At 40.7% G+C, this 24,922-nt stretch overlaps 1 protein-coding gene across 1 annotated transcript in view; it reads left to right on the top strand.

The window, feature by feature from the left end:
* The window catches only part of LOC139405471 (regulating synaptic membrane exocytosis protein 3-like), a 68,092-nt gene extending 43,902 nt beyond the window's left edge, over positions 1 to 24,190 (top strand). The window contains exons 3-7 of the mRNA XM_071147801.1: positions 13,912 to 14,053; positions 14,263 to 14,375; positions 17,463 to 17,564; positions 20,731 to 20,870; positions 23,980 to 24,190. Coding sequence (XP_071003902.1) covers positions 13,912 to 14,053; positions 14,263 to 14,375; positions 17,463 to 17,564; positions 20,731 to 20,870; positions 23,980 to 24,189 — 707 coding nt within the window. The 3' untranslated portion in view covers position 24,190. The remainder of the gene's footprint in view (positions 1 to 13,911; positions 14,054 to 14,262; positions 14,376 to 17,462; positions 17,565 to 20,730; positions 20,871 to 23,979) is intronic.
* The last annotated feature ends 732 nt before the right edge of the window (positions 24,191 to 24,922 follow it).

Raw genomic sequence — 24,922 nt, 5'->3', positions numbered from 1 at the left:
TAACCCTTGGTGAATCATATTACCCCTTGGTGAATTATGTTAACCCTTGGTGAATCATATTAACCCTTGGTGAATCACAATAACCCTTGGTGAATCATATTACCCCTTGGTGAATTATATTAACCCTTGGTGAATCATATTAACCCTTGGTGAATTATATTAAACATTGGTGAATCATATTAACCCTTGGTGAATTATATTAACCCTTGGTGAATCATATTAACCCTTGGTGAATTATATTAACCCTTGGTGAATCATATTAACCTTTGGTGAATTATATTAACCCTTGGTGAATTAGAATAACCCATGTTTTTGTTATTCACCCAATGTTCACAGGTCTGATGGACCCACTACATTATTGGGTTTTTAATACAATACATCCATAACAATTAACAGATTTTTTTTATTTTTATATCAATACTTATTATCAATTACAAGCAATATAGACAGCATACATGGTTAATATATTCAGTATACAGTATACATGGTTAATATATTCAGTATACAGTATACATGGTTAATATAGACAGTATACATGGTTAATATAGACAGTATGCATGGTTAATATAGACAGTATACATGGTTAATATAGACAGTATACATGGTTAATATAGACAGTATACATGGTTAATATAGACAGTATACAGTATACATGGTTAATATAGACAGTATACAGTATACATGGTTAATATAGGCAGTATACAGTATACATGGTTAATATAGACAGTATACATGGTTAATATAGACAGTATACAGTATAGATGGTTAATAATAGACAGTATACAGTATAGATGGTTAATATAGACAGTATACATGGTTAATATAGACAGTATACAGTATAGATGGTTAATATAGACAGTATACAGTATACATGGTTAATATAGACAGTATACAGTATACATGGTTAATATAGACAGTATACATGGTTAATATAGACAGTATACAGTATACATGGTTAATATAGACAGTATACATGGTTAATATAGACAGTATACATGGTTAATATAGACAGTATACAGTATACATGGTTAATATAGACAGTATACAGTATAGATGGTTAATATAGGCAGTATACAGTATACATGGTTAATATAGACAGTATACAGTATACATGGTTAATATAGACAGTATACAGTATACATGGTTAATATAGACAGTATACATGGTTAATATAGACAGTATACATGGTTAATATAGACAGTATACAGTATACATGGTTAATATAGACAGCATACAGTATAGATGGTTAATATAGACAGTATACAGTATACATGGTTAATATAGACAGTATACATGGTTAATATAGACAGTATACAGTATAGATGGTTAATATAGACAGTATACATGGTTAATATAGACAGTATACAGTATAGATGGTTAATATAGACAGTATACAGTATACATGGTTAATATAGACAGTATACATGGTTAATATAGACAGTATACAGTATACATGGTTAATATAGACAGTATACATGGTTAATATAGACAGTATACAGTATAGATGGTTAATATAGACAGTATACAGTATACATGGTTAATGTAGACAGTATACATGGTTAATATAGACAGTATACATGGTTAATATAGACAGTATACAGTATAGATGGTTAATATAGACAGTATACAGTATACATGGTTAATATAGACAGTATACGTGGTTAATATAGACAGTATACATGGTTAATATAGACAGTATAAAGTATAGATGGTTAATATAGACAGTATACAGTATACATGGTTAATATAGACAGTATACAGTATACATGGTTAATATAGACAGTATACATATTTAATATAGACAGTATACATGGTTAATATAGACAGTATACAGTATACATGGTTAATATAGACAGTATACATGGTTAATATAGACAGTATACAGTATACATGGTTAATATAGACAGTATACATGGTTAATATAGACAGTATACAGTATAGATGGTTAATATAGACAGTATACAGTATACATGGTTAATATAGACAGTATACATGGTTAATATAGACAGTATACAGTATACATGGTTAATATAGACAGTATACAGTATACATGGTTAATATAGACAGTATACATGGTTAATATAGACAGTATACATGGTTAATATAGACAGTATACAGTATACATGGTTAATATAGACAGTATACATGGTTAATATAGACAGTATACAGTATACATGGTTAATATAGACAGTATACAGTATACATGGTTAATATAGGCAGTATACAGTATACATGGTTAATATAGACAGTATACATGGTTAATATAGACAGTATACATGGTTAATATAGACAGTATACAGTATACATGGTTAATATAGACAGTATACAGTATACATGGTTAATATAGACAGTATACATGGTTAATATAGACAGTATACATGGTTAATATAGACAGTATACATGGTTAATATAGACAGTATACATGGTTAATATAGACAGTATACAGTATACATGGTTAATATAGACAGTATACATGGTTAATATAGACAGTATACATGGTTAATATAGACAGTATACAGTATAGATGGTTAATATAGACAGTATACAGTATACATGGTTAATATAGACAGTATACATGGTTAATATAGACAGTATACATGGTTAATATAGACAGTATACAGTATGCATGGTTAATATAGACAGTATACAGTATAGATGGTTAATATAGACAGTATACAGTATACATGGTTAATATAGACAGTATACATGGTTAATATAGACAGTATACATGGTTAATATAGACAGTATACAGTATACATGGTTAATATAGACAGTATACAGTATAGATGGTTAATATAGACAGTATACAGTATACATGGTTAATATAGACAGTATACATGGTTAATATAGACAGTATACAGTATACATGGTTAATATAGACAGTATACAGTATACATGGTTAATATAGACAGTATACAGTATACATGGTTAATATAGACAGTATACATGGTTAATATAGACAGTATACAGTATACATGGTTAATATAGACAGTATACAGTATACATGGTTAATATAGACAGTATAAATGGTTAATATAGACAGTATACATGGTTAATATAGACAGTATACAGTATACATGGTTAATATAGACAGTATACAGTATACATGGTTAATATAGACAGTATACAGTATACATGGTTAATATAGACAGTATACATGGTTAATATAGACAGTATACAGTATACATGGTTAATATAGACAGTATACAGTATAGATGGTTAATATAGACAGTATACAGTATACATGGTTAATATAGACAGTATACATGGTTAATATAGACAGTATACAGTATACATGGTTAATATAGACAGTATACAGTATACATGGTTAATATAGGCAGTATACAGTATACATGTTAATATAGACAGTATACATGGTTAATATAGACAGTATACATGGTTAATATAGACAGTATACAGTATACATGGTTAATATAGACAGTATACATGGTTAATATAGACAGTATACATGGTTAATATAGACAGTATACAGTATACATGGTTAATATAGACAGTATACAGTATAGATGGTTAATATAGATAGTATACAGTATACATGGTTAATATAGATAGTATACAGTAGACATGGTTAATATAGACAGTATACATGGTTAATATAGACAGTATACAGTATACATGGTTAATATAGATAGTATACAGTATACATGGTTAATATAGATGTGGATGCTACGCTACAGGAGTGTTTTGCACAGTCTGGAATATGTTCCGGGATTCATCCAATGGCATTGAGGAGTATACCACCTCAGTCATCGGCTTCATCAATAAGTGCATCGATGACGTCTTCCCGACAGTGACTGTACGTACATATCGCAATCAGAAGCCATGGATTACAGGCAACATCCGCATCGAGCTAAAGGCTAGAGCTGCCGCTTTCAAGGAGCTGGACACTTATAAGAAATCCCACTCTGTCTTCAGACGAACCATCTGACAACAAAGCATCACTACAGGACTAAGATCGCATCCTAATACACTGGCACTGACGTATGTCGGAAGTGGCAGGGCTTGATAACTATTACGGACTACAAATGGAAACCCAGTCGTGAGCTGCCCAGTGACGCGAGCCTACCAGTCAAGCTAAATGCCTTTTGTGCTCGATTCGTGGCAAGCAACACTGAAGCACACATGAGAGCACCAGCTGTTTTTGACGACTGTGTGATAACGTTCTCGGTAGATGATGTGAGTAACACCTTTAATAAACAGGTCAACATTCACAAAGCCGAGGGGCCAGACGGATTACCAGGAGGTGTATTCAAAGCATGCATGGACCAACTATCAAGTGTCTTCACTGACATTTTCAACCTCTCCCTGACCGAGTCTGTAATACATGTTTCAAGCAGACCACCATAGTCCCTGTGTCCAAGGAAGAGAAGGTAACCTGCCTAAATGATTAGCACCCCGTAGCACTCACGTCGGTAGCCATGAAGTGCTTTGAAAGGCTGGTTATGGCTCACATTAACAGCATCCTCCCGGATACCCTAGACCCACTCCAATTTGCATACCGCCCCAACAGATCCACCGATGATGCAATCTCAATCACACTCCACACTGCCTTTTCCCATCTGGACAAAATAAACACCTATGAGAGAATGCTGTTCATCGAGTACAGCTCAGCATTCAACACCATAGTGCCCTGGGACTAAACACCTCCCTCTGCAACTGGATCCTGGACTTCCTGATGGGCCGCCCCTAGGTTGTGAGGGTAGGTAACTACACGTCATGGTCCAAACACACCAAGACAGTCGTGAAGAAGGCACGACAACACCTTTCCCCCCCTCAGGAGACTGAAAAGATGATGACATCAGTCCCCAGATCCTCAAAAAGTTATACAGCTGAACCATCGAGAGCATCCTGACTGGTTGCATCACCGCCTGGTATGGCAACTGCTCGGCATCTGACCGTAAGCCGCTACAGAGAGTAGTGCGTATGGCCCAGTACATCACTGGGGCCAAGCTTCCTGCCATCCAGGATCTATATACTGGGCGGTATCAGAGGAAGGCCCAATAAAAGTCACCCAAGTCAGACTGTTCTCTCTGCTACCGCACGGTAAGCTGAACCGTAGCGCCAAGTCTAGGTCCAAAAGGCTCCTTAACAGCTTCGACCTCCAAGCCATAAGACTGCTGAACAATTAATCAAATGGCCACCAGACTATTTACACTGACACCCCCTCCATTTGTTTTGTAAACTGCTGCTACTCTCTGTTTATTATCTATACATAGTCACTTAACTCCCCCCCCTACATGTATAAATAACCTTGACAAACCTGTAACCCCGCACATATACTTGGTACCTGTACCCTATAGCCTCATTATTGCTATTTTATTGTGTTACTTTATTTTTTATTTTTTATTATTTACATTTTGTACTTTTAACTCTCCAACCCCGTTCCTGGAGAGACACCCTCCTGTAGGTTTTAACTCCAACCCTGTTCCTGGAGAGACACCCTCCTGTAGGTTTTAAGTCCAACCCTGTTCCTGGAGAGCTACCCTCCTGTAGGTTTTAACTCCAACCCTGTTCCTGGAGAGCTACCCTCCTGTAGGTTTTAACTCCAACCCTGTTCCTGGAGAGACACCCTCCTGTAGGATTTAACTCCAACCCTGTTCCTGGAGAGATACACTCCTGTAGGTTTTAACTCCAACCCTGTTCCTGGAGCGATACCTTCCTGTAGGTTTTAACTCCAACCCTGTTCCTGGAGAGACACCCTCATGTAGGTTTTAACTCCAACCCTGTTCCTGGAGAGACACCCTCCTGTAGGTTTTAACTCCAACCCTGTTCCTGGAGCGATACCTTCCTGTAGGTTTTAACTCCAACCCTGTTCCTGGAGACACACCCTCCTGTAGGTTTTAAGTCCAACCCTGTTCCTGGAGAGCTACCCTCCTGCAGGTTTTAACTACAACCCTGTTCCTGGAGAGCTACCCTCCTGTAGGTTTTAACTCCAACCCTGTTCCTGGAGAGACACCCTCCTGTAGGTTTTAACTCCAACCCTGTTCCTGGAGAGATACACTCCTGTAGGTTTTAACTCCAACCCTGTTCCTGGAGCGATACCTTCCTGTAGGTTTTAACTCCAACCCTGTTCCTGGAGAGACACCCACCTGTAGGTTTTAACTCCAACCCTGTTCCTGGAGAGACACCCTCCTGTAGGTTTTAAGTCCAACCCTGTTCCTGGAGAGCTACCCTCCTGTAGGTTTTAACTCCAACCCTGTTCCTGGAGAGATACCTTCCTGTAGTAGGTTTTAACTCCAACCCTGTTACTGGAGAGACACCCTCCTGGAATTAACCTGGTTCAGCTGATCAACCAGATAACTATTAGGGTTGGAGTGAAAATCTACAGGATGGTAGCTCTCCAGGAACAGGGTTGGAGAGCCCTGGTAGAGAGAGAGAGTGTGAGAGAGAGAGAGCGTGAGAGAGAGAGAGAGAGGAAGAGAGAGCGAGAGAGAGAGCGTGAGAGAGAGAGAGGAAGAGAGAGGGAGGAAGAGAGAGAGAGAGAGAGAGAGAGAGAGAGAGAGAGAGAGGGAGAGAGAGTGAGAGAGAGAGGGAGAGAGAGTGAGCGAGAGAGAGAGGGAGAGGGAGTGAGAGAGAGAGAGATAGAGGGAGAGAGAGTGAGAGGGAGAGGGAGAGAGAGTGTGAGAGAGAGAGAGGGAGAGAGAGTGAGAGAGAGAGAGATGGAGGGAGAGCGAGAGAGAGAGATAGAGGGAGAGAGAGTGAGAGAGAGATAGAGGGAGAGCGAGAGAGAGAGATAGAGGGAGAGAGAGCGAGACGGGGGGAGAAAGCTGGTGAGCACCCGGGATGAGATCTTGGTGCAGTGCAGATGGCATTGCCATGGAAACGGATGGAGAAAAGAGAAGGGAAAGTTCACTGCAGTTCACCACATGAACCCGGGGGGGGATGTTGGCTTATTGATTGGTTGGTTTGTTGATTGAATTATTTGTTGGTTTGTTGATTGGCTTATTGGTTGGTTTGTTGATTGGCTTGTTGGTTGGTTGGTTGGTCAGTTGATTGATTGGTTGGTTGATTGATCATTACAGCGAGCAGCCAGACTGGAAATTATCTGGTTATGACACCCTGTTGTCTCAGATGGGGGAGTTTGTGTCAGTATCTGAGGGCCAGAGTTGTCATGGTAGCGGGGGCCTTAGAGTTTGTCTGAGCGTGTTGCTTGGGAGAGATATTCCTGACTACAGGCTTATAATAGATACATAGCAGTTCCTCTGATCCTCCAGTACTGTCTCCTCTCTCTCTCTCTCTCTCTCTCTCTCTCTCTCTCTCTCTCTCTCTCTCTCTCTCTCTCTCTCTCTCTCTCTCTCTCTCTCTCTCTGATCCTCCACTGCTGTCTCCTCTCCTCTCCTCTCCTCTCCTCTCCTCTCCTCTCCTCTCCTCTCCTCTCCTCTCCTCTCTCTCCCCCTATCTCTCTTTGTATCTCGCTCTCTCTCTCTGTCTCCTTCTCTCTCTTCGTCTCTCTCTCTTCCTCAGTCTCTCTCTCTCTCTCTCTCTCTCTCTCTCTCTCTCTCTCTCTCTCTCTCTCTCTCTCTCATCATTGGATGTTGAATCTCTAGTGGAGCTGTTGGGGGCTGTACCAGAGAACCTACAGCATTTACAGTAGGCCTACATCACAACAGCACTACCCTATTAGGTTTTGTTCCATCACCATTACATCAAGTTACATCCATGTCAAGGTGCACCCGATGTCTCTTTCTCCCCATAGCCTCCCTTTCTCTAAATCACCAGGGTCCACTATCTCCCCCTAGCCTCCCTTTCTCTAAATCACCAGGGTCCACTATCTCCCCCTAGCCTCCCTTTCTCTAAATCACCAGGGTCCACTATCTTCCCCTAGCCTCCCTTTCTCTAAATCACCAGGGTCCACTATCTTCCCCTAGCCTCCCTTTCTCTAAATCACCAGGGTCCACTACACATATGTATTTTTAGCCTCAGATATTTTGTCCCTGAGCCTGTCTCGGTTGCTACAGTCACCAGGGTAGTCTGGTTGCTATGACAGTAACTGTCGGCGCTCAAAGACAAAAGGCAAAGACAATGAGTTTGGTACATTGATATATCATATTAAATGTATATATTAGTATATCATATTACATGTATATATTAGTATATCATATTAAATGTATATATTAATATATCCTATTAAATGTATATATTAATATATCCTATTACATGTATATATTAGTATATCATATTACATGTATATATTAGTATATCATATTACATGTATATATTAGTATATCATATTACATGTATATATTGATATATCATATTACATGTATATATTAATATATCCTATTACATGTATATATTAGTATATCATATTACATGTATATATTAGTATATCATATTACATGTATATATTAGTATATCATATTACATGTATATATTGATATATCCTATTACATGTATATATTAGTATATCATATTACATGTATATATTGATATATCATATTACAAGTATATATTAGTATATCATATTACATGTATATATTAGTATATCATATTACATGTATATATTAGTATATCATATTACATGTATATTTTAGTATATCATATTACATGTATATATTAGTATATCATATTACATGTATATATTAGTATATCATATTACATGTATATATTGATATATCATATTACATGTATATATTGGTATATCATATTACATGTATATATTAGTATATCATATTACATGTATATATTAGTATATCATATTACATGTATATATTAGTATATCATATTACATGTATATATTGATATATCATATTACAAGTATATATTAGTATACCATATTACATGTATATATTGATATATCCTATTACATGTATATATTAGTATATCCTATTACATGTATGTATTAGTATATCATATTACATGTATATATTAGTATATCATAATACATGTATATATTAGTATATCATATTACATGTATATATTAATATATCCTATTACATGTATATATTAGTATATCCTATTACATGTATATATTGGTATATCATATTACATGTATATATTAATATATCTTATTACATGTATATATTAGTATATCATATTACATGTATATATTAGTATATCATATTACATGTATATATTAGTATATCATATTACATGTATATATTGATAGATCATATTACATGTATATATTAGTATATCATATTACATGTATATATTAATATATCATATTACATGTATATATTGATATATCATATTACATGTATATATTAGTATATAATATTACATGTATATATTAGTATATCATATTAAATGTATATATTAGTATATCACATTAAATGTATATATTGATATATCATATAACATGTATATATTGGTATATAATATTACATGTATATATTAGTATATCTTATTACATGTATATATTAGTATATCATATTACATGTATATATTAGTATATCCTATTACATGTATATATTAATATATCATATTACATGTATATATTGATATATCATATTACATGTATATATTAGTATATCATATTACATGTATATATTAGTATATCATATTACATGTATATTTTAGTATATCATATTACATGTATATATTAGTATATCATATTACATGTATATATTAGTATATCATATTACATGTATATATTAGTATATCATATTACATGTACAGTGCCTTGCGAAAGTATTCGGCCCCCTTGAACTTTGCGACCTTTTGCCACATTTCAGGCTTCATAAAGATATAAAACTGTATTTTTTTGTGAAGAATCAACAACAAGTGGGACACAATCATGAAGTGGAACGACATTTATTGGATATTTCAAACTTTTTTAAAAATCAAAAACTGAAAAATTGGGCGTGCAAAATTATTCAGCCCCCTTAAGTTAATACTTTGTAGCGCCACCTTTTGCTGCGATTACAGCTGTAAGTCGCTTGGGATATATCTCTATCAGTTTTGCACATCGAGAGACTGAATTTTTTTCCCATTCCTCCTTGCAAAACAGCTCGAGCTCAGTGAGGTTGGATGGAGAGCATTTGTGAACAGCAGTTTTCAGTTCTTTCCACAGATTCTCGATTGGATTCAGGTCTGGACTTTGACTTGGCCATTCTAACACCTGGATATGTTTATTTTTGAACCATTCCATTGTAGATTTTGCTTTATGTTTTGGATCATTGTCTTGTTGGAAGACAAATCTCCGTCCCAGTCTCAGGTCTTTTGCAGACTCCATCAGGTTTTCTTCCAGAATGGTCCTGTATTTGGCTCCATCCATCATCCCATCAATTGTAACCATCTTCCCTGTCCCTGCTGAAAAAAAGCAGGCCCAAACCATGATGCTGCCACCACCATGTTTGACAGTGGGGATGGTGTGTTCAGCTGTGTTGCTTTTACGCCAAACATAACGTTTTGCATTGTTGCCAAAAAGTTCAATTTTGGTTTCATCTGACCAGAGCACCTTCTTCCACATGTTTGGTGTGTCTCCCAGGTGGCTTGTGGCAAACTTTAAACAACACTTTTTATGGATATCTTTAAGAAATGGCTTTCTTCTTGCCACTCTTCCATAAAGGCCAGATTTGTGCAATATACGATTGATTGTTGTCCTATGGACAGAGTCTCCCACCTCAGCTGTAGATCTCTGCAGTTCATCCAGAGTGATCATGGGCCTCTTGGCTGCATCTCTGATCAGTCTTCTCCTTGTATGAGCTGAAAGTTTAGAGGGACGGCCAGGTCTTGGTAGATTTGCAGTGGTCTGATACTCCTTCCATTTCAATATTATCACTTGCACAGTGCACCTTGGGATGTTTAAAGCTTTGGAAATCTTTTTGTATCCAAATCCGGCTTTAAACTTCTTCACAACAGTATCTCGGACCTGCCTGGTGTGTTCCTTGTTCTTCATGATGCTCTCTGCGCTTTTAACGGACCTCTCAGACTATCACAGTGCAGGTGCATTTATACGGAGACTTGATTACACACAGGTGGATTGTATTTATCATCATTAGTCATTTAGGTCAACATTGGATCATTCAGAGATCCTCATTGTACTTCTGGAGAGAGTTTGCTGCACTGAAAGTAAAGGGGCTGAATAATTTTGCACGCCCAATTTTTCAGTTTTTGATTTGTTAAAAAAGTTTGAAATATCCAATAAATGTCGTTCCACTTCATGATTGTGTCCCACTTGTTGTTGATTCTTCACAAAAAAATACAGTTTTATATCTTTATGTTTGAAGCCTGAAATGTGGCAAAAGGTCGCAAAGTTCAAGGGGGCCGAATACTTTCGCAAGGCACTGTATATATTGGTATATCATATTACATGTATATATTAGTATATCATATTACATGTATATATTAGTATATCATATTACATGTATATATTAGTATATCATATTACATGTATATATTGATATATCATATTACATGTATATATTAGTATATCCTATTACATGTATATATTAGTATATCATATTACATGTATATATTAGTATATCATATTACATGTATATATTGATAGATCATATTACATGTATATATTAGTTTATCATATTACATGTATATATTAATATATAATATTACATGTATATATTGATATATCATATTACATGTATATATTAGTATATAATATTACATGTATATATTAGTATATCATATTAAATGTATATATTAGTATATCACATGAAATGTATATATTGATATATCATATTACATGTATATATTGATATATCATATTACATGTATATATTAGTATATAATATTACATGTATATATTAGTATATCATATTACATGTATATATTAGTATATCATATTACATGTATATATTAGTATATCATATAACATGTATTTATTCTAACAAACAAACCTTTGCCTCCTTGTTGCTCATATGTGAGTGTTTGTTTCTGAACTTTTACGTGTGTATGTTTCTAAGCATGTGTGTGTGTGTGTGTGTGTGTGTGTGTGTGTGTGTGTGTGTGTGTGTGTGTGTGTGTGTGTGTGTGTGTGTGTGTGTGTGTGTGTGTGTGTGGGGGTGTGTGTATGTGTGTGTGTGTGTGTGTGTGTGTGTGTGTGTATATTACCTGGCTCAGTGTTTTATATTCCTATGTATAGTCCCAGGGGACCTGCACACCCTACTGTTCATTATATTCCTATGTATAGTCCCAGGGGACCTGCACACCCTACTGTTCATGTATTTATAGCTAGCTCTTTTCATCTTACCGCTGACTGTGTGTGTTTCAAATACATTTTACTATTCAAATAATATCATGGGGGGTGTAGGGATGAAGGGGGAGGGAAGGGAGTGAAATGGAGGGATGAAGGGAGCGAAGGAGAGGAGAGGGAGAGAATGTGACAGCTGTGAGTTAGCCAGAGAGATAAAACAGAGAACTAGCCAGGGAGTCAAAACAGAGAACTAGCAGGGAGTCAAAACAGAGAACTAGCCAGCGAGTCAAAACAGAGAACTAGCAGGGAGTCAAAACAGAGAACTAGCCAGGGAGTCAAAACAGAGAACTAGCAGGGAGTCAAAACAGAGAACTAGCAGGGAGTCAAAACAGAGAACTAGCTGGGAGATACAACAGAGAACTAGCAGGGAGTCAAAACAGAGAACTAGCAGGGAGATACAACAGAGAACTAGCAGGGAGTCAAAACAGAGAACTAGCAGGGAGATACAACAGAGAACTAGCAGGGAGTCAAAACAGAGAACTAGCAGGGAGATACAACAGAGCACTAGCAGGGAGTCAAAACAGAGAACTAGCAGGAAGATATACCTCTGCAGATCACATGGAGCGTGGCATAATTATGCTTACATCACCCTCAATGGCTCAAACACACACACACACACACCACACACACACACACACACACACACACACACACACACACACACACACACACACACACACACACACACCTCAATGACATCTCTGTGCCAGATGCCCTGAAAGCTGCTTGGGGGGTTAGTGAGCCAGCTCTCACTTTTTTCTACAACAGTAAATACTTTCTCCTTACAGTCCTCCTTTACCCTCCCTCCTTCCTCATACATGAATCCTGTCCATTGTTGATTTGCTATGGTATGTTTGTGTGTGTGAGAGAGAGAGAGAGACAGAGAGTGTGAGAGAAAAAGAGAGCGGGAGAGAATATAGAGAGAATGAAGAGAGAATATATAGAGAATATAGAGAGAATATAGAGAGAATATAGAGATAATAGAGAGAGAGTATAGAGATAATATAGAGAGAATATAGAGAGACTGAAGAGAGAATGAAGAGAGAATATAGAGAGAATATAGAGAGAATATAGAGATAATAAAGAGAGAGTGTAGAGAGAATATAGAGAGAATATAGAGATAATATATAGAGAATGTAGAGAGAATGAAGAGAGAATATATAGAGAATATATACAGAGAATATAGAGAGAGAATAGAGATAATATAGAGAGAATATAGAGATAATAAAGAGAGAATGAAGAGAGAATATAGAGAGAATATAGAGAGAATGAAGAGAGAATGAAGAGAGAATATAGAGAGAATATAGAGAGAATATAGAGATAAGAAAGAGAGAATGAAGAGAGAATATAGAGATAATATAGAGAGAATATCGAGAGAATATAGAGAGAATATAGAGAGAGTATAGAGAGAATATAGGGACAATAAAGAGATAATAAAGAGAGAATATAGAGAGAATATAAAGAGAATATAAAGAGAATATAGAGAATGAAGAGAGAATATATAGAGAATATAAAGAGAATATAGAGATAATAAAGAGATAATGAAGAGAGAATATAGAGAAAATATAGAGAGAATGAAGAGATAATATAGAGAGAATATAGAGAGAATGAAGAGATAATAAAGTGACTCAGTGTCAGATACAGTTACTAGAAGTCTTCAGAACGGTCTTGATCGGTCCTCGAACCCCTAACCTTTAACTTCTAACCCCTGACCTCTGACCTCTCATCTCCAGAAGAACGAGTGAAGAAGCTGCGTGGTACGATCCGGCGGAGCACGGAGACGGGCATCGCTGTGGAGATGAGGAACCGGGTCACGCGACAGGGCAGTAAGGAGTCCACCGACGGCAGCACCAACTCCAACAGCTCTGACGGAACGTACGCTACTCATATATTACTCGTTCTCTTACTGCTGTACGTGAGCGTTGTACCTGCCTGTACCCAGCGGCCTGCTGCAGCTGTGGTTCAGTCCATGTCGTAGCCCGAACTGTCTCCAGCTACTCTACTGCTACACGTCATTAAATCACACCATTCCATCCATCAATCACTCATTCTATTCCTTTCACTCTCTCTTTTTCTCTCTCTAGGTTTATCTTCCCCCCCACTCGCATGGGTCCAGAGAGCCAGTTTAGTGACTTTCTGGATGGACTAGGCCCCGCCCAGATCGTAGGCCGACAGACACTAGCCACACCCTCCATGGGTAAGTCAAATCATTGAAGTCTCTCTGTCTGAAAACAGCTTCTGTGATGTGATAACTTAATATATGCCAAGACGCCATTACCATAGCTCCTCCCCCCTCTGTGTTTGCTGATCGTCAGATACCAGGTGGTATATGAATATGGAGATGGCTCTACATTAGATACCAGGTGGTATATGAATATGGAGATGGCTCTACATTAGATACCAGGTGGTATATGAATATGGAGATGGCTCTACATTAGATACCAGGTGGTGTGTGAATATGGAGATGGCTCTACATTAGATACCAGGTGGTATATGAATATGGAGATTGCTCTACATTAGATACCAGGTGGTATATGAATATGGAGATGGCTCTACATTAGATACCAGGTGGTATATGAATATGGAGATTGCTCTACATTAGATACCAGGTGGTATATGAATATGGAGATGGCTCTACATTAGATACCAGGTGGTGTGTGAATATGGAGATGGCTCTACATTAGATACCAGGTGGTGTGTGAATATGGAGATGGCTCTACATATTTAATGAATTTTATGAAGGTATGTAAATATGCGTATTCTATGCCTAAATCACTTGGTAAATAATTGTGAGGACAGTGGAACAGACTACACGCTTTCTGTCTCTCCCTGCTGATCAACAGTGGTACTGCAGGCTGAAACTACACTTTCTGATCAGATACGACATGATAATATGGCCAGAATGTAACCTGATCTGACCCGGAGAAGGGTTCTGGCCTCTGATCTGACCCGGAGAAGGGTCCTGGCCTCTTATCTGACCTGGAGAAAGGTTCTGGCCTCTGATCTGACCTGGAGAAGGGTCCTGGCCTCGGTTCTGACCTGGAGAAGGGTTCTGGCCTCTGATCTGACCTGGAGAAGGGTTCTGGCCTCTGATCTGACCTGGAGAAGGGTCCTGGCCTCTGATCTGACCCGGAGAAGGGTTCTGGCCTCTGATCTGACCCGGAGAAGAGTTCTGGCCTCTGATCTGACCCGTAGAAGGGTTCTGGCCTCTGATCTGACCCGGAGAAGGGTCCTGGCCTCTTATCTGACCTGGAGAAAGGTTCTGGCCTCTGATCTGACCTGGAGAAGGGTCCTGGCCTCTGATCTGACCCGGAGAAGGGTTCTGGCCTCTGATCTGACCCGGAGAAGGGTTCTGGCCTCTGATCTGACCCGTAGAAGGGTTCTGGCCTCTGATCTGACCTGGAGAAGGGTTCTGGCCTCGGTTCTGACTTGGAGAAGGGTTCTGGCCTCTGATCTGACCTGGAGAAGGGTTCTGGCCTCTTATCTGACCCGGAGAAGGGTTCTGGCCTCTGATCTGACCCGGAGAAGGGTTCTGGCCTCTGATCTGACCCGGAGAAGAGTTCTGGCCTCTGATCTGACCCGGAGAAGGGTCCTGGCCTCTTATCTGACCTGGAGAAAGGTTCTGGCCTCTGATCTGACCTGGAGAAGGGTCCTGGCCTCGGTTCTGACCTGGAGAAGGGTTCTGGCCTCTGATCTGACCTGGAGAAGGGTTCTGGCCTCTTATTTGACCTGGAGAAAGGTTCTGGCCTCTGATCTGACCTGGAGAAGGGTCCTGGCCTCTGATCTGACCCGGAGAAGGGTTCTGGCCTCTGATCTGACCCGGATAAGGGTTCTGGCCTCTGATCTGACCCGTAGAAGGGTTCTGGCCTCTGATCTGACCTGGAGAAGGGTTCTGGCCTCTGATCTGACCCGGAGAAGGGTTCTGGCCTCTGATCTGACCCGGAGAAGGGTTCTGGCCTCTGATCTGACCCGTAGAAGGGTTCTGGCCTCTGATCTGACCTGGAGAAGGGTTCTGGCCTCGGTTCTGACTTGGAGAAGGGTTCTGGCCTCGGTTCTGACTTGGAGAAGGGTTCTGGCCTCTGATCTGACCTGGAGAAGGGTTCTGGCCTCTTATCTGACCCGGAGAAGGGTTCTGGCCTCTGATCTGACCCGGAGAAGGGTTCTGGCCTCTGATCTGACCCGGAGAAGAGTTCTGGCCTCTGATCTGACCCGGAGAAGGGTCCTGGCCTCTTATCTGACCTGGAGAAAGGTTCTGGCCTCTGATCTGACCTGGAGAAGGGTCCTGGCCTCGGTTCTGACCTGGAGAAGGGTTCTGGCCTCTGATCTGACCTGGAGAAGGGTTCTGGCCTCTTATTTGACCTGGAGAAAGGTTCTGGCCTCTGATCTGACCTGGAGAAGGGTCCTGGTCTCTGATCTGACCCGGAGAAGGGTTCTGGCCTCTGATCTGACCCGGATAAGGGTTCTGGCCTCTGATCTGACCCGTAGAAGGGTTCTGGCCTCTGATCTGACCTGGAGAAGGGTTCTGGCCTCTGATCTGACCCGGAGAAGGGTTCTGGCCTCTGATCTGACCCGGAGAAGGGTTCTGGCCTCTGATCTGACCCGTAGAAGGGTTCTGGCCTCTGATCTGACCTGGAGAAGGGTTCTGGCCTCGGTTCTGACTTGGAGAAGGGTTCTGGCCTCTGATCTGACCTGGAGAAGGGTTCTGGCCTCTTATCTGACCCGGAGAAGGTTTCTGGCCTCTGATCTGACCCGGAGAAGGGTTCTGGCCTCTGATCTGACCCGGAGAAGGGTTCTGGCCTCTGATCTGACCCGGAGAAGGGTCCTGGCCTCTTATCTGACCTGGAGAAAGGTTCTGGCCTCTGATCTGACCTGGAGAAGGGTCCTGGCCTCGGTTCTGACCTGGAGAAGGGTTCTGGCCTCTGATCTGACCTGGAGAAGGGTTCTGGCCTCTTATCTGACCTGGAGAAAGGTTCTGGCCTCTGATCTGACCTGGAGAAGGGTCCTGGCCTCTGATCTGACCCGGAGAAGGGTTCTGGCCTCTGATCTGACCCGGAGAAGGGTTCTGGCCTCTGATCTGACCCGTAGAAGGGTTCTGGCCTCTGATCTGACCTGGAGAAGGGTTCTGGCCTCTGATCTGACCCGGAGAAGGGTTCTGGCCTCTGATCTGACCCGTAGAAGGGTTCTGGCCTCTAACTAGGCACAGAGCTTTTCCTGGCCAGATTACTACATGCTAAGTAAAATCATCTGCCCCTAAACATGAGGAGTGTGTGTTTTCCTCCTGTAGGTGACATCCATGTGGGTATGGTGGACAGAGGAGGCCAGCTAGAGGTGGAGATCAACCAGGCCAGAGGACTGACCCCTAAACCAGGGTCAAAGAACATCCCAGGTACAACACAAAACTACAGAACTTTATTGTTCATTTAATCATCCCAGGCACTAAAAAAAACGTCATAACTTTATTGTTAATCACAGGTACAATTACAAACCTACGTAACTTTATTGTTCATTTGAGGTGCAATACAAACCTACATAACTTTATTGTTAATCACAGGTACAATTACAAACCCATGGAACTTTATTGTTCATTTGAGGTGCAATACAAACCTACATAACTTTATTGTTCATTTATTCATCACAGGTACAATACAAACCTACATAACTTTATTGTTCATCTCTGGTACAATACAAACCTACGTAACTTTATTGTTCATCTCTGGTACAATACAAACCTACATAACTTTATTGTTCATACCAGGTACGATACAAACCTACATAACTTTATTGTTCATACCAGGTACAATACAAACCTACATAACTTTATTGTTCATACCAGGTACAATACAAACCTACATAACTTTATGAAAAAGAAAGGAGGACCAAAGCACTCTTCATCAAATTAATTAACATGCCTTTATTTTAAAACAAATTTTTTTGGCTGCATGGCATTCGTCAGGAAGTTCAAAGATACGATAATTCTATGTCTTCTTTTTTATTGTTTTTTCCAATCAACCCTGAATGACGAGGGAGTGATTCCAGAATACATTCAGAAGTGAAATAGATATGTTATCGAGATGCATATTGAGGTTTAAAGTATTAGAGCTATTAGACACGACTAAGCCTTGAATAGGAGGGCAAAACGGTGAGAGTATAGTACACTAGATCACAGCCAACATGGACCACAGCAGTCCAATCATGGCAGAGGGCAATGTGTCCACAAGATGACAGCGAAGGGACCACAAAGACCCTACTTGAATGTTGAGAAATCCAGATCTTCATTTAAACCAGGGTACTTAGTGGCCTGTAGTTTGTAAATCCATATCTTTATTTAAACCAGGGGTATTTAGTGGCCTGTAGTTTGTAAATCCAGATCTTCATTTAAACCAGGGTACTTAGTGGCCTGTAGTTTGTAAATCCATATCTTTATTTAAACCAGGGTACTTAGTGGTCTGTAGTTTGTAAATCCAGATCTCCATTTAAACCAGGGTACTTAGTGGCCTGTAGTTTGTAAATCCCAAAACGTTCCCTTTAGTTGAGCTGTTTTACCCCCTGTTTTACACCAATCACCTACGAGTAGAGGGAGGAGGAAGGACCTCAGCTATAGGCTCTCCATCTTATTTTGGATGTGAGACATGTCCCTGTGTGTGTCTGTATCCCCTCTATCTCTCCTTACCTCCTACATGTCCCTGTGTGTGTCTGTATCCCCTCTCTATCCCTCCTTACCTCCTACATGTCCCTGTGTGTGTCTGTATCCCCTCTCTATCGCTCCTTACCTCCCTCTGGCCCCCCTTACCTCTTACATGTCCCTGTGTGTGAGAGTGTGTGTCTGTATCCCCTCTCTATCCCTCCTTACATCCCTCTATCGCTCCTTACCTACCTACCTCCATCCCACCTTTCCTCTCTCTAGCCCCTCCATACCTCCCTCTAGCCCCTCCTTACCCCCCTATCCCTCCTTACCTCCCTCAATCCCCTCCTTACCTCCCTCTATCCCCTCCTTACCTCCCTCTATCTCTTCCTTACCTCCCTCTATCCCCTCCTTACCTCCCTCTATCCCCCCTTACCTCCCTCTATCTCCTCCTTACCTCCCTCTATCCCCCCTTACCTCCCTCTATCCCCTCCTTACCTCCCTCTATCCCCTCCTTTCCTCCCTATATCCCCTCCTTACCTCCCTATATCCCCTCCTTACCTCCTTCTATCCCCTCCTTACCTCCCTATATCCCCTCCTTACCTCCCTATATCCCCTCCTTACCTCCCTCTATCCCCTCCTTTCCTCCCTATATCCCCTCCTTACCTCCCTATATCTCCTCCTTACCCCCCTCTATCCCCCCTTACCTCCCTCTATCCCTCCTTACCTCCCTCTATCTCCTCCTTACCTCCCTCTATCCCTCCTTACCTCCCTCTATCTCCTCCTTACCTCCTTCTATCCCCTCCTTACCCCCCTCTATCCCCCCTTACCTCCCTCTATTCCTCCTTACCTCCCTCTATCTCCCCCTTACCTCCCTCTATCCCTCCTTTCCTCTCTCTTTCCTTACCTCCCTCTAGCCCCTCCTTACCTCCCTCTAGCCCCCCCTTACCTCTTACATGTCCCTGTCTGTGAGAGTGTGTGTCTGTATCCCCTCTCTATTCTCCTTACCTCCCTCTAGCCCCTCCTTACCTCCCTCTATCCCCTCCTTACCTCCCTCTATCTCCTCCTTACCTCCTTCTATCCCCTCCTTACCTCCCTCTATCCCTCCTTACCTCCCTCTATCCCTCATTACCTACCTCCATCCCTCCTTTCCTCTCTCTTTCCTTACCTCCCTCTAGCCCCCCCTTACCTCTTACATGTCCCTGTCTGTGAGAGTGTGTGTCTGTAACCCTTCTCTATTCTCCTTACCTCCTTCTAGCCCCTCCTTACCTCCCTCTATCCCTCCTTACCTCCCTTTAGCCCCTCCTTACCTCCATCCCAAGGGGGGGGGGGGGGGGGGGGAGTACGGCCTCGAGACATACATTTTAAATAAAAAAAATAAAAAATGTAACCTTTTTTTTTACCTTTTTTTCTCCCCAAATTTTTATCGAAGTCGGATCTGTATTGATGCCTCAAGCATTGCAGTGCCTTAGACCCCTGAGGCCCACCCCTTCTCTAATAGAGGCCGGAATGTGATCAATACCCATAGCTTGTAGGGAGGCACGGTTGCCATGGTGCCTTGCCGTCATTGTAGCGCATCACTTTGGATCGTTCCACCATTTATTGTTCATTATAATTTGAATGTTCTCTGCTTCAGCGCTGTATCTTTGTACTGGTGAATCACGAGGAACCACCCCCCCCCCCACCCCCCACCCCCCACCACCCTCCACAACAAGTCATCTGGTGGAAACGCAATTTTTTTAAACATCTGTAGGTGATTCAACCTAAATTAACACTGATCTCACTGACGCACATCAAACTTTAATTAAAATAACTTGTTGTTCATTTCTTGTGCACGGACTAGTCACAGGTTAGATTTGAATAGAAAAAAAACTTTATTGTTCATCCTGACCAGTCACAGAGGTTAATTTCCAGCATAAATTTCCTGCAGCGACCTACGTGAAGGTGTATGTGTTGGAGAATGGGGCGTGTCTGGCTAAGAAGAAGACCAGAGTGGTGAAGAAGACTCTAGACCCGTTATACCAACAGGCCCTGCTGTTTGAAGAGAGTCCTCAGGCCAAAGTCCTCCAGGTTAATACCTATATTAATTATATAATATGATCTAGTGATTTGAGAACTCCATGTGCTCATCTTACATGGCCAGATATATTGTATTTCACTACTAGATCTGTATTTAATGACTTATAGTTTATTCGGAAAGTGTTCAGACCCCTGGATTTTTTTCTACGTTACAACCTCAACCTAAAATGGATTAAATGATATGTTTTACCTCATCAATCTACACACAATACCCCATAATGACATCACAATACCCCTTAATGACATCACAATACCCCATAAGAACATCACAATACCCCATAATGACATCACAATACCCCATAAGGACATCACAATACCCCATAATAACATCACAATACCCCATAATGACATCACAATACCCCATAATGACATCACAATACCCCATAATGACATAACAATACCCCATAATGACATCACAATACCCCATAAGAACATCACAATACCCCATAATGACATCACAATACCCCATAATGACATCACAATACCCCATAATGACATCACACCCCATAAGGACATCATAATACCCCATAATGACATAACAATACCCCATAATGACATCACAATACCCCATAAGAACATCACAATACCCCATAATGACATCACAATACCCCATAATGACATCACAATACCCCATAATGACATCACACCCCATAAGGACATCATAATACCCCATAATGACATCGCAATACCCCATAATGACATCACAATACCCCATAATGACATCACAATACCCCATAAGGACATCACAATACCCCATAATGACATCACAATACCCCATAAGGACATCACAATACCCCATAATGACATCACAATACCCCATAATGACATCACAATACCCCATAATGACATCACAATACCTCATAATGACATCACAATACCCCATAATGGCATCAAAATGCCCCATAATGACATCACAATACCCCATAATGACATCACAATACCCCATAATGACATCACAATACCCCATAATGACATCACAATACCCCATAATGACATCACAATACCCCATAATGACACCACAATACCCCATAATGACATCACAATACCCCATAATGACATCACACCCCATAAGGACATCACAATACCCCATAATGACATCACAATACCCCATAATGACATCACACCCCATAAGGACATCACAATAACCCATAATGACATCACAATACCCCATAATGACATCACAATACCCCATAATGACATCACAATACCCCATAATGACATCACACCCCTTAAGGACATCACAATACCCCATAATGACATCACACTACCCATAATGACATCACAATACCTCATAATGACATCACAATACCTCATAATGACATCACAATACCTCATAATGACATCAAAATACCCCATAATGACATCACAATACCTCATAATGACATCACAATACCTCATAATGACATCACGACATCACACCCATAAGGACATCACAATACCCCATAATGACATCACACCCCATAATGACATCACAATACCCCATAATGACATCACAATAACCCATAATGACATCACAATACCCCATAAGGACATCACAATAACCCATAATTACATCACAATACCACATAATGACATCACAATACCCCATAATGACATCACAATACCCCATAATGACATCACAATACCTCATAATGACATCACAATACCTCATAATGACATCACAATACCGCATAATGACATCACTATACCCCATAATGACATCACAATACCCCATAATGACATCACACCCCATAATGACATCACGATACCCCATAATGACATCACAATACCCCATAATGACATCACAATACCCCATAATGACATCACAATACCGCATAATGACATCACAATACCGCATAATGACATCACAATACCCCATAATGACATCACAATACCCCATAATGACATCATAATACCCCATAATGACATCACAATACCTCATAATGACATCACAATACCCCATAATGACATCATAATACCCCATAATGACATCACAATACCGCATAATGACATCACAATTCCTCATAATGACATCACAATACCCCATAATGACATCACAATACCGCATAATCGCATCACAATACCACATAATGACATCACAATACCGCATAATGACATCACAATACCCCATAATGACATCATAATACCCCATAATGACATCACAATACCGCATAATGACATCACAATACCTCATAATGACATCACAATACCCCATAATGACATCACAATACCACATAATGACATCACAATACCGCATAATGACAAAGCGAAAACAGTTTTTTTAGATATTTTTGCAAATCTATTAAAATAAAAAAACAGAAATACCTTATTTACATCAGTATTCAGACCCTTTGCTATGAGACTCTAATTTGAGCTCGGGTGCATCCTGTTTCCATTGATCATCCTTGAGATGTTTCTACAACTTGATTGGAGTCCACCTGTGGTAAATTAATTTGATTGGACATGATTTGGAAAGGCGCACACCTGTCTATATAAAAGGTCCCACAGCATGTCAGAGCAAAAATCAACAGGTTGAAGGAATTGTCCGTAGAGCCACGAGACAGGATTGTGTCGAGGTACAGATGGCTCCAAAACATTCTGCAGCACTGAAGGTCCCCAAGAACACAGTGGCCTCCATCATTCTTAAATGGAAGAAGTTTGGGACGACCAAGACAAACTTATGCAAAAGTGATATTTACTTTTTTTTTTTATTTGCAAAAATTATAAAAACCTGTTTTTGCTTTGTCATTATGGGGATTTATGTGTAGGCTGACGAGGGGGAAAAAATGATTTAATACATTTTAGAATAAGAATGTACCGTAACAAAATGTGGAAAAAGTCAAGGGGCCTGAATACTTTCCAAAATGCATTGTAATTTTCTTGAATCTCTTGCAGCGATACAATATTTTGGTTAGCTAATCAAAGCATTGACTTAATTTCCTCTCTCTCTCTCTCTCTCTCTCTCTCTCTCTGTCTCTCCCTCCCTCTCCCTCTCCCTCTCTCTCTCCCTCTCTCCCTCTCTCTCTCTCTCTCTCTCTCTCTCTCTCTCTCTCTGTCTCTCTCTCTCTCTCTCTCTCTCTCTCCCTCTCTCTCTCTCTCTCTCCCTCTCTCTCTCTCCCAGGTGATTGTGTGGGGTGACTATGGGCGGATGGACCACAAGTGTTTCATGGGCATGGCTCAGATCATGCTGGATGAGTTGGACCTTGGTGCCACGGTGAGCGGATGGTACAAGCTGTTCCCCACCTCGTCTCTGGCTGACATCGGACCCCTCACACGACGACTGTCCCAGTCCTCACTGGAGAGCTGTGCCACCAGCCCCTCCTGTAGCTAGACAGAGAGAACTATATAGTACACACACACACACACACACACACACACACACACACACACACACACACACACACACACAGATCCTCAGATCCATCCCCATAACTACGTCAGATAACATGATTTACCAGAGCATAGCATTATAGTAGCGTTACTTACTGCCCAATATCCCTGTCCCCTGTTCCCTGTCCCATTTCAGAATCCCTGTCCACTGCCTCCTGTCCCGTCTCAGAATCCCTGTCCCCTGTTCCCTGTCCCATTTCAGAATCCCTGTCCCCTGCCTCCTGTCCCGTCTCAGAATCCCTGCCCCCTGCCTCCTGTCCCATTTCAGAATCCCTGTCCCCTGCCTCCTGTCCCGTCTCAGAATCCCTGTCCCCTCTCAGAATCCCTGTCCCCTCTCAGAATCCCTGTCCCCTGCCTCCTGTCCCGTCTCAGAATCCCTGTCCCCTGTCCCCTGTCCCATTTCAGAATCCCTGTCCCCTGCCTCCTGTCCCGTCTCAGAATCCCTGTCCCATTTCAGAATCCCTGTCCCCTGCCCCCTGTCCCATCTCAGAATCTCTGTCCCCTCTCAGAATCCCTGTCCCCTGTCCCATATAAGAATCCCTGTCCCATCTCAGAATCCCTGTCCCATCTCAGAATCCCTGTCCCATCTCAGAATCCCTGCCCCCTCTCAGAATCCCTGTCCCCTCTCAGAATCCCTGTCCCCTGTCCCATCTCAGAATCCCTGTCCCCTCTCA

The sequence above is a fragment of the Oncorhynchus clarkii genome, unplaced genomic scaffold, assembly GCF_045791955.1.
Source record: "Oncorhynchus clarkii lewisi isolate Uvic-CL-2024 unplaced genomic scaffold, UVic_Ocla_1.0 unplaced_contig_12117_pilon_pilon, whole genome shotgun sequence".
Classification (NCBI taxonomy): Eukaryota; Metazoa; Chordata; class Actinopteri; order Salmoniformes; family Salmonidae; genus Oncorhynchus; species Oncorhynchus clarkii.
Note: the sequence above shows the minus strand (reverse complement) of the source record. Positions and strands in the feature narration are given on the sequence as shown.